Here is a 17,201-nt window from a genome sequence, read left to right as displayed (position 1 = left end):
CTAAGCAAAACAATGATAAAAGTGAAACTAGGACCGTAGCATTAAGCATTGCTACTACAAATGTTGACACAATTGTTTAAGAGAGAAACATGACAATGATTTCGAACAGAGTTTGGTGAGTTAAAAACAACAACAAAGGGATTGAAAACCTGAACTCTTTTTCAGGACATTTCAAAGAAGCGTAGAATTTTTGTTTGGATCATTGACCTATGATTGATGCAAAATTGGAACTGTGCCTGACCTCTTACACTTCCCCTAAGAAATCTTTAGAACATCTTTATGAAATCTGTTTTTGCCAATTCTTAATGTGGAAGAGATTGATATTTTACTGTTGACTTTAAAATAAAATAGAATTAATTATGGAGAAAATTATATACATAATCTCAATGCTTAAAATGAGGGTTTTTAAAAAATATTATTTCCCCCCTTTTTTTTTTTTCAGAAATTCCCTCAGCTTTATGATTACTAACATCTGTGACTTGGGAGCCATGTCAAATATTTGAGATTTCCCAATTCATGGACTTTGGTTTTCTGTTTTGCCATTTACTTTGGCAGGTCAAGAAAAGTTTGCAGGGAGAGAGAAAGAGAGACGGAGAGAAAGACAGAGAGTGAGAGACAGAGAGAAAGGTAAAGAGAGAGACTACGCAATGGACATTAAATAAAGTTTTTTCCTGGTTTTCATGAAAAAAATATTGACCCTAATCATTTTATAAATCACTTAGACCTTAGCAATAATTTTTATTGCATCCACATGCCTTATGTAACTCAGCATCTGCTAGGAATAGAACAGAAGAACGTTTTAGTAAACCTTCAAATGCCCAACTGAGGTGTTTCTTCCAATAGTACTATGAATTATTTAGCTTCATTAGATTAAAAAGAAAAATAAAGTTCTGCTTCAACACTTTTCCCTCATTTAGTGTAAATGAGACAAATTGGCAGTTGTCTTTAGAAGTCGCTGGTGGGGAAATTAAAAAAAAACCATAATTCAAATTTTCTCACACAATTTTCATGGCTGGGCTTCACCAGAATTTGTTCTGACTCTTTTCCCATCTTGGTCTCATCATGTCCACAAGCTTGCTCTAACTTCTTTGTTTACCATTTTCCCCTTATCCCAGAGGATGAAAAACCAAATGCACAAACACAGGGTTTGTTTTATTCTCAACCAACCACGGAGCAGTTCTATTCCTGCAGAATAATTGGCTTAGGCAGAAAAATACAGGGGTGAAAAAAAAAAAACACAAAACAGTTGATCATGTGCAGTGGAGTCTGACTACTCCCTTTTCAGAAGCCAGCCTGGGGCAGAACTGCTGGGAGTAGGCAGGCTTTAAGGAAAAATGAAGAAGTGGCAATAACATTTTTTTCATTGCTGCCTTAGACACAGAGAGCTGCCTTTGACAGTATTTGCAGAAGACCCCTTTGTTTCTAATTTTCCTGACAGTAAGTAGATCTCTGTTTTCTTATGTTATATAAAAATGTGGGTGGACATGGCTCAATCAATCTATCTTTCGAATGTATATACTTACGTGTTTCCTACAGATCTAAGGATGAAAGTTTTCTATCTTTTGCAACCAACTTTGTGTGTGTGTGTCTATGCATCAGTAGACTATAGAAAACTAGTGAAAAGCTTTGGTAGTAGCTGAAGAAAAAGTATCTGAATATTTTGCTATGTAAATAGAAAACAATATTTTAGAATATATGAACAGAATTGATCTTTGCTTATTGGCAAATGTTTGGGAAAATTTTCTTTCCCGTGTGATTTCTTTTAAATTTACTTTGTAGCTTGCTTCCTCGCATGTACCGGGACTTCTGAGTTCAGAAAATTAAGATTTATTATTTTACTTTTTTCTGTTTCATGGAGACACTTTCAAGTCATTCAAGTCTTGATTGTGATTTCAGTCTTATTCTTTTTCAACCATGCTGTTCATTCAATTTAGGAGGTAAATGCTGAAAGAAAGTATTTTGTCATGCTTTCATCTAGTGGACATAATTAATTGTTCCTACAAGTTCAACTCATTAGAATTTTTTGGTTTTGTTTTGGGTCACCCTGGGTAATGCTTAGGATGATTCCTGGCTCTGTGCCGAGGAATTACTGCCAGTGGTGCTATCGAGACCATGTGATGCTGGGGATTGAATCTGGGCCTTCCATATGAAACATATATGAGCAACCCATTGAACTATCTCACTGGCCCTAATCAGCATTTTAATATTAATTTTATCAGCTCCGGGATTTTTATTTAAATGCAAGAAGCCAAGAAATGATCATTATCAGATGAGATATAATTAAATTACTCTATTCATATATTTGGACTTCCATTACCAAATATCAAAGTAATTTGTTTTCTGGGACTAGAGAGATAGTACACAGCCAGTTAATCACTTACTGTTTTGCACACAGTCAACCTGGGTTTTATCCCCTCACCACATATGGTCTTTAAGTCCTGCCAGGAATAAGCACTGCTAGGTATGACCCCGATAACTCAGCGGGTAGGGAGCTTGCCTTTCAGGTGGCTGACCCGGGTTTGATTCCTCTGCCCCTCTTGGAGAGCCCGGCAAGCTACCTAGAGTATCTCACCCGAAGGGCAGAGCCTGGCAAGCTCCCCCTGGTGTATTCGATATGCCCAAAACAGCAGCAAGTCACACTGGTTCCCGTTTGAGCAAATCGATGAGCAACGGGATGACAGTGACAGTGACAGGTATGACCCCAAGTAACAAGTTCCCCAAAACTCAACAAATAAATATTATATTTGACAGAATCTGAATTGATATATTTCCTTTGCAATCGTTACTATAAAATTATGATAATAGTCCCCTAATTCTCTCCAATACCCTCTTTCCAAATGTTGAATATATTTGATGCAACGTATTTCAAATCATCAATTACTAAAGTAAAATTTTAAACATATATTTATAATGTGTGTAAAGAAGCATATATATGATATACTTTTGTTTTTTGCACTTGTGAAGGTGGGAAGTATTTCCCACCAGATATCATCCTGTTTCTGATTTTTCCTTTCTTTTTCCTAGGTCTCTCCTCCCTTCCTCCCTCCCTCCCTCCCTCCCTCCCTTCCTTCCTTCCTTCCTTCCTTCCTTCCTTCCTTCCTTCCTTCCTTCCTTCCTTCCTTCCTTCCTTCCTTCCTTCCTTCCTTCCTTCCTCCCTTCCTTCCTTCCTCCCTTCCTTCCTTCCTCCCTTCCTTCCTTCCCTCCCTCCCTCCCTCCCTCCCTCCCTCCCTCCCTCCCTCCCTCCCTCCCTCCCTCCTTCCTTCCTTCCTTCCTTCCTTCCTTCCTTCCTTCCTTCCTTCCTTCCTTCCTTCCTTCCTTCCTTCCTTCCTTCCTTCCTTCCTTCCTCCCTCCCTTCCTTTCTTCTTTCATTCTCCCCTTCTTTCCCACTCTCTCTCTCTTTCTTGCTTGTTTTCTTGCTTTCTTCTCACTCCCTTTCATGGGTCACACCCTGTGGTGCGCTAGGCTCTGTCCTGGCTCTGGGAACCGTATGTGAAGCTGGGGATTGAGCTCGGGTAGATCATGTGCAAGGCAAGTGCCTTCCCCATTATACCATCTCTTAACCACCTGCCCAAATATTTCTCATGTCACTTGCTTTTCTAGCACACTTTTCATAGGTTATGTTTCAGGGTGAAAATTTTCTCCTTGTTTGTCTAATGAACAGGTACAATGCATATGAAACGGAAAAGTGTGTATCAACAAACTCAAGCACTTCTGTGCAAGAATTTTCTTGAGAAATGGAGAAATAAAAGAACGAGCGCCTTGGTACGTTGGGAATTTCTCTCTGCCTCAGCTCTTGGTCCTGTCACTCCCAGTCTAGGCCTACTGACTCTCAATTCAACTAACTCTCAATCTAACAGGCTGGACTGAGTTATTTGGACTCCTCAGTGTTAAGTTGTGGCACACACAGCAGAGTCTAATAAACAACCTAGAATTGAAGACTAAAACTGTTACCCATCTTAAACGAAATAAAAATCAGATTAGATGGTCAATTTTAGAACCTATTAAAACTGTTCCAGCGTGTTTGCCTTGCATGCAGCCGTCCGGGTTCGATTCCTCTGCCCCTCTCGAAGAGTCCAGCAAGCTACTGAGAGTATCTCGCCCACAGGCAGAGCCTGGCAAGCTCCCCGTGGCATATTCGATATGCCAAAAACAGCAACCACAAGTCTCACAATGGAGACGTGACTGGTGCCCGCTTGAGCAAATCGATGAGCAACGGGATGTCAGTGATACATTGTCAGTGATACATTGATGTAATATTTTTAGAATCCAAAAACACTAAGAAAATCAAATAAAGGGCTTTTTGTTTTGGCCAAATTATGGCCAAATTATGAATTATGGCCAAATAATATCACTGATCCTCTGTGCTCAATAAACATGTGGGTGGCACTGTCTGTGGGCACTGTCATCCCACTGTTCATCGATTTGCTGGAGTGGGCACCAGTAACGTCTCCATTATGGAGACCTGTTGTTACTGTTTTTGGCATATGGAATAAGCCACGGGTAGCTTGCCAGACTCTGTCGTGCAGGTGGGATACTCTTGGTAGCTTGCCGGGCTCTCTGAGAGGTTGGAGGAATCGAACCCTGGTTGGACACATGCAAGGCAAACGCCCGACCTGCTGTGCTATCGCTCCAGCCCAGACATGTGGGTAATAGCACAAATTTCAGTGGTCAAATATGGCAAAGCACTTATAGAAGTTGGGTATGGAGCTCAAGGGGGTTGAGCAGTGAAGGAATCTTTTCACTGTCACCCAGGGGGGTCAGGCTTCTTTCTAGGGACTCAATCATCTTCCTGGACCTGAAGACCTGAGTGATGAGTCCAAAGATTAGGAAGTAGGGAGACAGAGAGAACACCAACGAATCCAGAAGGCAGTCTGAGAGCGATACCTCACCAATTCTGCCCACATTCCACTGTCCAACCCTCTATCACTTGATTCCCGTTCATTTCCAGAGGGCATGAATTTAATTCAACTCTATGTCAAGCCAGAAACAATTGCTAATATCAGTGAACCACTAAGAACTCTCAGTCATCAGCTCCTTTTCCTCAAGTTTGATTTTCAGTATTAAGATAAGACAACGGGCAAAGATGTTGCTGCCGGCCACCCTCCAACTACTGGGGACATTCTGTGTCTTATAGAGTCTCGAGTTAGATACTCATGTCCTGGATAGACTTCTCCCTTGAGTCTTCCTACAAGTTCATGAAGGCCTCTGAATAGTTCATTACTGAATGCAGCGTTCTTTTTTTTTTTAAACTTGTCAGATCTTTATTTTATTTATTTTTTATTAGTGAATCACCATGAGTTATAGTTACAAACTTGGGAACTTTCATGTTTGCATTTTGTTTATATCCCTGCACCAGTGCCCAGTCCCCTCCACCAATGTTCCCAGTATCCCTCCCACCCATAGCACAGCGGTTGGGCTTTAGCCTTTCATGTAGCCGACCCGAGTTCAGTTCCTCCGCCCCTCTGGGAGAGCCCGGCAAGCTACCTGTGGCGTATTGGATATGCCAAAAACAGTAACAATAAGTCTTTCAATGAGAGACGTTACTGGTGCCTGCTCAAACAAATCGATGAGCAATGGGATGACAGTGATCAGAACTAAGAAGCAACAAATAATCCCTCCTACCCTCCCACCCTACCCCCCCACCCCTACCCCACCTCTCTGGCAGGGCATTCCCCCTTGTTCTCTCTCTTTCCTTTTAGGTGTTGTGGTTTGCAACAGAGGCACTACGTGGCCATCGTGCTTGGTCTATATTCTATTTTCAGAGTGCATCTCCCATCCCGTGTGGGTCCTCAAATGCAGCGTTCTTATATTTAAGAATGACAGACGTGCCCACTGTGTCAAGTTGTAGCTTTCATCTTTTCTCGGTACTGAAGAGTGCCGAGGAAAAAGCAGCCAATGATGTAGCAAAAGAGGACTTTATTGTGAACTGGGTTTTTTTTTGTTTGGTTTTGACAATTTTTTAAAGAGATTCTCATCAAAGTATGTAAATGTGTTCTCGCTGCCCCTCTGTGTTACAGGAATGTGGGATTCCAGCACTTCTAGGACTCTACCTGGGCCTATTTTCTTATTTTAAAGAAAATATTCATTTTCCTGGCATGCCACCTCAGGACCTGGGAAGAATAGATCAATTTAATAACTCTTTAGTTGTTGTATATACACCAATATCTGACATAACCCAGCAGATAATGAATCAAACGGTCCACGCTCCCTTCTTGACAGGTAGGAATATGAGTGGAAAAAGAAAAGGGTTACTTATGCTATATCTTTTTTATACAATGTACGCCATGTAATCTGAAGTGGCCCATTATGCTAATTATTTCTATAGCAAGAAAATAGGCAATTTTTCTTTGAATAAATTCGCCTTTTAAACTCCAAACTGCATTAAATGAATGGTGGTTCATTAGGGGGTGGTCTCCCTTTTTTATTTGGATCTCAGTAAAATGGTGGATCTCTAATTTAAAATTTGTGAACTGTTGACTGGGAGGAAGAAGTCTTTGGTAGATATGGGGTGTTTTTAAAATGGAATAAAATGAAATGATTCAAAAAGCATTTCCATAACAGCATCGGGGTAGTGGTAAATTATCCAGATGCATGCAAAGTTTGCACCTCTGGTTGATGAGTTCGTTCTATGACCACTTTGTAAACCTCTTCAAACATCTACATTCTCCATGAGGTCATTTCCTGACTAAGTAAACAAAAGTGTTTGTTACTCACTGGCCAAAGGGCCTGGTCTTTTGTTGTTGTTATGGAGTGAAGGTATGGGGGACTGGTCCCCAGGCATCATACAAAATCTGTCCTCTCCCATTGAACCACATATCTTTTTTTAAAAAAAATTTATTTTAATGAATCACTGTGAGATACAGTTACAAACTTACAAACTTTCGTGATTGAGTTTCAGTCAATGTTCGAATATCCATCTCTCCACCAGTGCTGAACTACATCTCTTGACTTTATAGCCCTTTATTTCTGATTCCTGACCATCCTAATTCTTGGCTCTTAGAAATGAAGTCGCCAAGTGCCACTGGTTAACATCAAAGATCATCCTGACAGGTGTCATTGCTTCAATAAATCTGAAATCTGAATTCCTCTGACTATAGGGTAGCTATGATAATACCTCTATTTTTTATACCCCTGATTATATTTGGTATAATTATCCTGTTATAATATTTTATACATAGAATTTACCCTATGCATATAATACTTGTATTATTTAATTTTATTTTGGGGAGGAGGGTCTGAATCACCCCAGTGATACTCAGGGAACATTCCTGGCTCTGTGCAGAGAAGTGACCCCTGGCAATACTTGCGCACCTACTAGGGATTGGCCTTTTTTGTACTATCTCTCTAGTCCTTAATACTTGCCATTATTAAAAGGAAAACAATTCTTGTGGATTTTTTTTCTTTTGGGGTCACACCCAGTGATGCACAGGGATTACTCCTGGCTCTGTACTCAGGAATTATTCTTGTGGTGCTCAGGGGATCATATGAGATGCTGGGAATTGAACCCGGGTTGGCCGCATGCAAGGCAAACACTCTGTGCTATCGCTCCAGCCCCCTCTCATGGATATTTTTTACTCGAGAATCTAAAATATTAAGACGAAACCTGCCCCTCATTTTAAATATAAAATGATTTTCGTTTACCGACAGTGAAATATCTATAGTGACATAGTCAGATACCATTTTCAGTTGAGGGAATCTCTGTAACAAATCTTTATCTTTGTTTTGCAATTCACAGACAAAAATGTCATTGGAGTAGCCAACAGAACACATTTGGATGAAATAGTTGAAGATCATCTCCCCTATGCAGCAGGAATCATCTTCAATGACATGTTTTCTTACAACTTAACATTTTTTCAGGGGTTTTCCATTCCATTCCTGAAGGAAGATACTTTCTCAGGTACTTTCCATCACATACCTTAGGGCAGATCCTTGTTTGCTTGTTTCTTGTTACCCTTCCTTCCCATTGCTGATGACTGTCATATCACACATACCTGGCCGGAATATTAACAGGTTGAACTGTGGAACTCCTCAAAGTTACACAACACATCCTGGGTTTCCATATTCATAAACTCAGCTCTAGTGCTCTCTGAGGTTCTCACTCCTTTAGCTCTGGTGCTTGTGCGTGCTAAGGCCAGTGTTTTAGTCTCTAGGTCCCAACATTCTTGCTTTCAATGTAATGAGTAGATAGGGCAACAAAGAGAAGAGTTATTTTGCTTTTGGGGTCACACCTGGCGATGCACATGGGTTACTCCTGGCTCTGCACTCAGGAATCACTCCTGGAGGTGCTCAGGGGACCATATGAGATGCTGGGAATTGAAGCCCGGTTGGCCTCATACAAGGCAAATGCCCTCCCCGCTGTGCTATTGCTCCAGCCCCCGAGAAGAGTTATTTTGATGAGAAAACAGATAAGGCATTCTCAGTTTCTGAACTCTTTTCAAGTTGAATTGTACGTTCCCATCAGAAGATGACTCTCCAAGGGCCCCCTGACCCCCATCCAACAGACACATAGGGACCTGACAGGTGCCAATGACAAAAGATGCAACAGGATTCCCAAGTCTGATCAAACTCAGACACTGACCTCTTTACAGGTGTAGGGACTTCCGTTTAGACCCGGGGTTCCTAATCGGGAATGGAATTGCAGAGGTTCTACCAGGTGAAAGGGGGGTGTTTAAGTGAACATAAGAAGATAATGGACTTGTAAGATGATGGATGACTTTTAATTCAGAGAAAAGGGCAGATGTGAAGGAGCTGGTGACTCCACAGAATAAACGCAGTGCAGCTGAGCAGGGGTCTGTAAAAGGAGGGGGCAGGAGAATGATTCCAAAGTAACTCAGTGACTAGGTCCAGTGGCATTTCATAAGCTTCAGGCAGTGCAGAGTCACAGAAGTAAGGAGGTCCTAAGCAAACCTTCTGGTTATGGCGCAGAGAGTAAGTTGCAGAGGGATCAGGGAGAATGCAAGGAAATCCTTGAGAGCTGATGGTAGTTTAGACCAGAGCAAAGGAAGCTGAGAAGGAGAGAAGTAAATAGATTCCAGGAATTTTTTTTAAAGGAGTTGAACTACTGTGACTAACAGAATTGATTCTTATTCATTCATTCATTTATTCATCATAGACTTAGAAATCCCATTCTACAGTGTAGGGGACTCTGGGGACAGAATTAAACTAAATTTAAACAGAATTAAACAAACCATTCTCATCAGGACCAGGGAGGAGATACATGTGGGCAGGAGCAATGAATTTTTCCAGGTGCTGGTTCAACTATTCATTTAAAAATTCAGGAAATTCATTCCTGAAAGAAAGTTTGATATTTTTATTGATGACAGCCAGGAAACACGTTTGTGACAAGAGGTGATCTTTTGAGGAGGTGACTTGCGATCTTTTAAGAAGAGATCCAGATGGGGGACGGAATTAGCTGTAAATCCACTGGAATGAAATTTGAGCCCCCTGCCATCTGAAGTTCTAGCACTAAACTAACTGCATTTGGCAATTTGAGGAACAACAAGAATTCCAGGATGGTTGGAGTAATATGCTTTCAACTTTGGAAGCTTTCTTGGCAGGGGTGCTGTCCATGACTGAAGTGATCCTGTAAAGAACTTTCATTAGTTCCTTTTTTCCTGTGTGGTTGAAGTTCTGACTGGTGGCCCCCATTGCACATTGCTTTTTCTTGGATTCTTATTTTCTGTTTTCTAAGGGCCGGTAGCCCATAAAGTTGGTAATGTGTTGTTTGCTGTTTATAGCTCATTGTTGGGATGAAAATCAAAAGTTTATGTGTCTAGCGGACAGATACTGGAATAGAGGATTTGTGCCTTTACAAGCTGCAATCAATGCTGCTATTACACAAGTAAGAAAAGTTTTAATAGTCATTGTCAACTAATTCCAGCGGCATCAATATATTGATGAAAAACAATGCATAGAGTTAAGTGTTCATATATTTATATTACAAACGCTAAAACTGGATTTAGGCAAAAAAGACGTTGCCTTTTTTAACTTCAAATTTTCTAGTGGTTTTAAATGGAAGGAAATATAAAAACAACCACTCCGAATGGACCTTACGTAACCCTAGAACAATTTTGAAACCAAGCATTTGACTCTAGCCTGATCTCCATAATGTATTTCTGTTTTGCTGGTTTCTCTACTTCAATGATTTGGTTTGTTTAAACACCCCTCTAGGTCCTGACAAATCACTCTGTGATGGAACAGTTGATGTCTGTCACCGCTATAAATATGAAGACGTTGCCTTTTATCTCTAAAGATTTTCTACAAAATGAAATGTTTATTTTCTATTGCTTGCTTTACTTCTCTCCACTGACATATTTTCTATCGCTCAATATAACAAAAGAGAGAAAAAAGAGGAAGGATGTGATGAAAATGATGGGTCTTCAAGATTCAGCATTCTGGTGAGTGACTGATTTCAGTAGTTCAACATCAGGGAAATGAAGAAGAAGCAGTGAACTAATGTAGTCATTTTTAGAATGACGCATCTTAAACTTTGCCTACTTTGTCTTTTCTTTCTTTTTTTAATTTTTGGGTCACACCCAGTGATGCTCAGGGCTTACTCCTAGCTCTGCACTCAGGAATCACTCCTAGTGGTGCTCGGGGTACCGTATGGGATGCCGGGGATCAAACCAGGGTTGGCCACATGCAAGGCAAATGCCCAACCAACAGTACTATAGCTCTGGCCCTTAACTTTTACTTTAGTTCTAACACTTTAGTGTAGTCTTTGTGAAAGTTTGCCTGTAAAACAATGATGATCATTTGCTGAGTATTCTTTACGGAGTCCAGAGGAAACATGTTAATACTGTGATAGTTGTGCATTTAAGACCAAAGACAACAAAAGAATTGCCCAGTCTTGAATAAATGATGGAACAGAGAACTGGAAGAGCAACCCTGGTGCCCTGATTACAACTCTTCTTGAACTGCCCACAGGTGGCATAGAGGACAAGTTTAATAAGAGCATTTGCTTTATGCATTGAATACTTCCATTTTTCCCCATCCTGAAAAAGACTTAAGGTGATTTTGAAATATGCACATGCACATGTGTATATTCATATTGTGTACATGTATGTTATAATAAATTTAAATACTTGAAGAGCCTATACAGTGTTCTAAATAAATAGAACAAATAAAAGGGCCAATCAAACAAATTCTAAGCTAATCAAGAGGCCAACGTGGAAAATTCTGCAATATAATTAATTAGCCACAAAATTTGTACTGACTAGGGAAAAACATGGGAGGTGGGGAGATTGATCACCTGTTACTTCCACCCGAAAGAAACCTAAGCTTTTTCTAATATTGAATTCCAGAAGGCATTTCTCTGACATGCTTCATATCAGGAAAATATTCTTGATATCAAACTCTCTGCAACGAATGAGGAACTATCTAATGGGCCATTCCAGATGTGTGTTTCCTGAAATAAAATCACGGTGTAGGCAACTTGAATTTCTTTTATAAGATGTGTTTAATTACTAGAGAGTTTGAATTCAAGCATGGATTAATTGTGAAATGGAAAAAAAGAGGAAACTGTGTTTGGAAATGAAAAAGGGAAGTTTTTTTTTTCCCCCTGCAGTGGAACTTTGGGAACGCCACAAAGAGAACTAAAGTGCTGTAGGGAGGAAGTGAGAGGCATCTGTTTAGAAGGCTTATCTGTCAGAGCAGGGCAGAGCACGTTTGAGGGCAAAGCACCCTCTGTGAGATCACATTACTGGGGAGAAGGTGGGTCTAGGCCAACTCTAGGCTAAAATCAGAACCGTGGGGCCTGAGAAGCTGTGCAGGGGTTAAGGCACTTGCCTTGCTTGTGGCTGACTCTCACTTGGCTCCCAATATCACAGTTCCCTCATTATGTGGTACCAAGAGTGACCCCTTTGTAGTTTGGGAGCTGGAGCGATAGTACAGTGATCACGTAGGGCGTTTGCCTTGCATTGGCTGACCCAGATTCGACTCCCGGCATCCCATTTGGCTCCTTGAGTACCAACAGGAGTAATTCCTGAGTGCAGAGCCAGGAGTAACCCTTGAGTAATTTCTGACTGCAGAGACAGGTGTACAGGTGTGACCACTCATTCTCTGCCCCCACCCAACCCCCCCAAAAAAGAGTAACTCTGAGTAACTTTGACAACTGTTGCTCAAGCCTCTGCACTACATTCTTCCCCTGCAAAATTAAAAACCAGAAAGGCATGGAGAACTCATAATAAGTGTTTCTTAGTTTAAATGTAGCTTAAAATTTGGAAAAATGGGCCGGGACAACAGTACAGCAAGTACCGTAGCACCGCCAGATGTGGCTCAAAAGTCAAAAGAAAAGTCAAAAGTCAAAGTTTTTAAACTTAGTAAATTAAATGTATGATACATAGAAGAAATCAATTATATATACATATATTTAAAACTAAGAAAAATTGTAGAATCATTTTGTTTGCATAGACTATTCACTAGAAGTACATTTTATGAAAACTTGGAGAATCAATGTGAAATATAATTAGGATTTACTCTTTAGAACAGCTGAGTTGCTTTGTCGTTGTTACTGGATCATGAAGGTTTTCAGAGATTTATTAACAACTCCTACCCAGAACCCCTTGGCCCCCTTAGCTCCCTAAGACATTAGGACAGTGAGTAATTTCTTCCATTGTGACTCCCCTATTGTGAGAGTTTTCAATTCCTACCAAGAATAGGTTTCTTCTGGTCCCAGAAACTGGATTCTGCAGAATGTGGCATACTTTCAAAAAATGCTGATGGTTCTAAAGCCGCTGGAGTCATTGCAAGGACAGCATGCCATCTGTCAAATCAGTTGTGAACTTGCTCTGTGGAGCCATACTGAAACACAAGTTTCTGGGTTTTAATTTCTTTTTGCTTTTTTTCAGTTTTGGATTTCTTATTTAAACATTTTTATGCATAAGGAAGAACTCTGAGCTAAGAGAAGTTTATGTCTTCATCTTAGCTCTATTATTGATTTATTTTGTTAACCATGATTAGACCCATTCATTAATAATATACTTTATTTTTCTAATTGATAAAATGAGAAGTTTGGATGAAAATATGCAGTAGGCTTTTTAGATCTATGATTGATGAGTATTAATAACTACTCCCTAAAAATGTGAACTAGTACATCTAAATCAAAGTAGTGAAGACTTTTATGCCATAATTAATATCAGTTTGTGTGAAATAATTTATATTTATTAGTATATTCTGTATGATTGACTTTAACATAGGACAATATTGAATGTGATTCATTTTGTTTTAATACTATTCATTTGTTAAATTAATTTGCATAAAATGTATCAATTTCAATAAAGGACTGATGGGTCATCAAAGCACTAATGGAAAGGACTTAGAATTATGACAGTTTGATGATCTCCTACGATAGAAAATGGACTTGAACTGGTTGAGATCTTTAAGAACAGCTAGCATCTGTCCCTAATGTTTCTGTTGTTATTTGATTAATTAGCAATTGTTAAGTTTCCTTCCAGCTCTACAATTAGAACACTTTGATATTACATGATGAATATGGAGAAACAAGACTCTTAACTCCTTTCAGGCAGCAATTTTGCCTTAGAGAAATTACTATACTTTTTCTTTCCAAAGACATGGCTGTTCTTAGCAACACTGTGTTAGACATTAATATTAGAAACAAAGTACATGCACACTGGGATAGACTGTTACAATAGAGTGTGACAAAATATAATGTAGTATATACTGACTAATAAAAGCAAATTTCAGAATATGCACATGATGAAGTTATTCAATCAATGTTCATTCTCTGTAGATAAGTCACGAATACAGATGGCACTAGACAGCATGCACCAGCCCGGTGATGACAATAAATATTTGTAAATAATGAAGTGCTTCATCTATGTTGCTGGGACAAGGCTAATCATTGGCTTTTTAAAATATTTCATAGTAAAGCTAAAATAATCACTGAGATGACTTTTTGTCTTTGTATAGGCTCTCCTGGGGATTAATGTATGCTGCCTTCATTTTCATTTTTTCCATAGTCATTACAATTGTCATAACGACTACAAACATTATAATCCTGACTGGTTTCATGGTCATATTCACACTCTTTTTCTTATATGGCATGTCTTTGGTAAGTTTATGTACTTATTACTACTTTGTCTGCTTTAGATGAGTTCATGTAGCAATGCTTAATGCGCTAGCAGTTTATATAGTCACCTTTTAAAAAGTTTCCTTCTTTTTTGTGTGTTATTTTTAAATTTAAAATTTTAATTGACTCAATTATTTACAAATCTATTGATAACAGAGTTTCAGGCATTCACTGCTTCAACTCCAAACCCATCCCCAGTGTCATGTTCCTCCCTCAATGACCCTCTTGGTGTCTGTCTCCCCAGCGCTCCTCCTTAGCAAACTCATTTTAAGAATCTACCTATCATAGTTCAGGTTACATGCCTCCCTAGCATTGACTCATGGTTTTGATATACATAGTTGCCTCACCTCTATATCACATCACCAAAATGTCCAAGACCCCTGAACAATACTGTGTGTGTGTGTGTGTCTGTCTGTCTGTCTGTCTCTGTGAGTGTCTTTTGGGAATGAAAAAAATGATAAAATTAGACTTTAAAAATCGAATCAAGGCTGGAGTGATAGCACAGCAGGTAGGGCATTTGCCTTGCACGTGATCAACCCGGGGTTCGATTCCCCACATCTCATATGGTCCCCTGAGCACCGCCAGGAGTAATTCCTGAGTGCAGAGCCAGGAGTAACCCCTGAGCATCTCTGGGTGTGACCCAAAAAGCAAAACAAAAAAAAATGAATTAAAAATTTAAAAGACATTCTGGCAAAAACTCTGAAAAAAAAGAAAAAAGTACACTTTGACTCTAAAAGTATCAATCTGGGGCCACAGTGGGTAAAGCTTACCTTGCAAGCAGCCCACCCAGATTTGATCCCCTGCAATGTATTTAGTCCCTAGAGCCCACCAAGAGTGATCATGTGCACAGTCAGAAGTAAGCCCTCAGCACTGCCAGGTGTGGCCCCCAAACAACAGATAGATAGATAGATAGATAGATAGATAGATAGATAGATAGATAGATAGATAGATAGATAGATAGATAGATAGGCCAAAAGTGTTTCTAAATAATTAATGAAAGCAATCTTCAAGGGTATGACTGTTTCCTCTTGCAACTCCTTTAACACATTGTAGCTTTACAAAACATTGTTTCTGGTTCTGAGATCCCAAGTTGTGGCTTCCCGTGCCATCCCAGTCTTCCTTCTCTGCAGAGCAGGGGTAGGGAACTTGTGATCCACGGGCCCATAAAATCATGTGGTCTGGCCCTGGTGCATGATGGGACAGATAACCATGCTTCTTTCTTGTACTTCCTGTCACCCATCTACCTGTAATGCACAGCTTGGGAATGGCGCTATAAATGTCCAAATGGTCCTTGGCAGAAACAAAAGATTCCCTGTCCTTGCTGCAGAAGCTATGTTGATGCTTATCCTTAATACAGTCCTTTAGTGCCAAGCCTGCATTTCTATCCTTTATTCAACAAATCAATTAGTGGGGCCAGAGCAATAGTATGTACAGTGGGAGGGTGTTTGCCTTGTGTGTGGCTGACCTGAGTTTGATCATCAGCATCCCATGTGGTCCCCTGAGCACTGCCAGAAGTTAGTTATTCCTAAATGCAGAGCCAGAAGCAGCCCCTGAGCATAGCTTGGTGTGACCCAAAAAGTAAAAAAAAAAAAAGCAATTCAATTAGCTCTTCCCCACCTTTTCTTAGCATAAAGCCCAGGTTTGGAGTAGGACAAAGGACCATCTTTACAGTAGGATCAACAGAAGGATAGAGCATATTTCTATCTTAGTATTTCTGTTATTTCTGTTACTGTCACACTGATATGAATGCAATGATACAAAGATCCTTATTTTATTGTGCTGACAATGATTCTTAGTGAAGTGGATATATCTAACAGCAAGGTGTCTTTGCCTTGCAGGTGGCATTAACGTTCCTAATGAGCGTGCTGATCAAGAGAACTGCCCTCACAAATTTGGTGATATTTGCCCTCACCATCTTCTGGGGGGGTGTGGGATTCACAGTATATTATAGGCAAATCCCCTCATTCTTGGAGTGGATTTTGTGCATTTTTAGCCCCTTTGCCTTTATTGCTGGAATGACTCAGGTAAGCGCATAAGTCAATGATATTTGACTTTTATTGAACTTTTAGAACTATCAAATGCTTTATACTTGTTCTTAATGGAAACGCTTGTAGAAGGGCCGGGAATATTGCCCCATGGTTGGAAGCCTGTCTCATGAGCTGGGGGAGAAGGCAGCTGGAATAGAGAAGGGATCACTAAGACAATGATGGTTGAGGAATTGTTTGGACAGGAGATATGTGCTGAAAGTAGATAAAGGACGGAACATGATAACCTCTCAGTATCTGTACTGCAGACCATAATGCCCAAAAGTAGAGAGAGAATATGGAGGAAATGGTCTGCCATGGAGGAAGAGGGAGGATTGAAAAGGGGGGGGCATACTGGGGACACTGGTGGTGAAAAATGTGTACTGGTGGAGGGATGGGTGTTTGATCATTGTATGACTGAAACTCAAACATGAAAGTTTTGCAACAGTATCTCATGGTGATTCAATTAAAAAAGAAAGAAAGGAAAAGGAAAGGAAAGGAAAGGAAAGGAAAGGAAAGAAAAGAAAAGAAGAGAAGAGAAGAGAAGAGAAGAGAAGAGAAGAGAAGAGAAGAGAAGAGAAAAGAAAAGAAGAGAAGAGAAGAGAAGAGAAGAGAAGAGAAAAGAAAAGAAAAGAAAAGAAAAGAAAAGAAAAGAAAAGAAAAGAAAAAGAAAAAGAAATTACTTGTAGATAGAAATTTCTTTTTAAGATCTTTAAGCTATGGGGCCAGAGCGATAGCACAGCGGGTAGGGCGTTCGCCTTGCACGCGGCTGACCCGGGTTCGATCCCCGGCATCCCATATGGTCCCCCCAAGCACCGCCAGGAGTAATTCCTGAGTGCAAAGCCAGGAGTAACCCCTGAGCACCGCTGGGTGTGACCCAAAAAGAAAAAAAAAAGATCTTTAAGCTAAATTTGTAAATGTTATCACACCATGACCTGACAAGGAAGTACAAATAAGAAAACCTTGAATACAAATTCGAGAGAGTACAGTGGGTAAGGTGCTTACTTTGAATGCAGACAACCTTGGCTCAATCCTTGGCACCTCATATAGACACCCAAGTTCACCACGATCACAGAGCCAGGAGTAAG

General features: G+C 40.1%; 1 protein-coding gene across 1 annotated transcript in view; it reads left to right on the top strand.

Moving 5' to 3' along the window:
* The first annotated feature begins 1,388 nt into the window (after window positions 1-1,388).
* ABCA6 (ATP binding cassette subfamily A member 6) overlaps window positions 1,389-17,201 on the top strand; it is a 66,439-nt gene continuing 50,626 nt past the window's right edge. Inside the window, exons 1-8 of the mRNA XM_055133610.1 lie at window positions 1,389-1,437; window positions 3,662-3,762; window positions 6,018-6,219; window positions 7,736-7,897; window positions 9,738-9,841; window positions 10,171-10,397; window positions 13,930-14,071; window positions 15,928-16,113. Of these exons, the coding sequence (XP_054989585.1) occupies window positions 3,667-3,762; window positions 6,018-6,219; window positions 7,736-7,897; window positions 9,738-9,841; window positions 10,171-10,397; window positions 13,930-14,071; window positions 15,928-16,113 (1,119 nt within the window). The 5' untranslated portion in view covers window positions 1,389-1,437; window positions 3,662-3,666. The remainder of the gene's footprint in view (window positions 1,438-3,661; window positions 3,763-6,017; window positions 6,220-7,735; window positions 7,898-9,737; window positions 9,842-10,170; window positions 10,398-13,929; window positions 14,072-15,927; window positions 16,114-17,201) is intronic.

Source organism: Sorex araneus, chromosome 3 (assembly GCF_027595985.1).
Source record: "Sorex araneus isolate mSorAra2 chromosome 3, mSorAra2.pri, whole genome shotgun sequence".
NCBI classification, from domain to species: Eukaryota; Metazoa; Chordata; class Mammalia; order Eulipotyphla; family Soricidae; genus Sorex; species Sorex araneus.
Note: the sequence above shows the minus strand (reverse complement) of the source record. Positions and strands in the feature narration are given on the sequence as shown.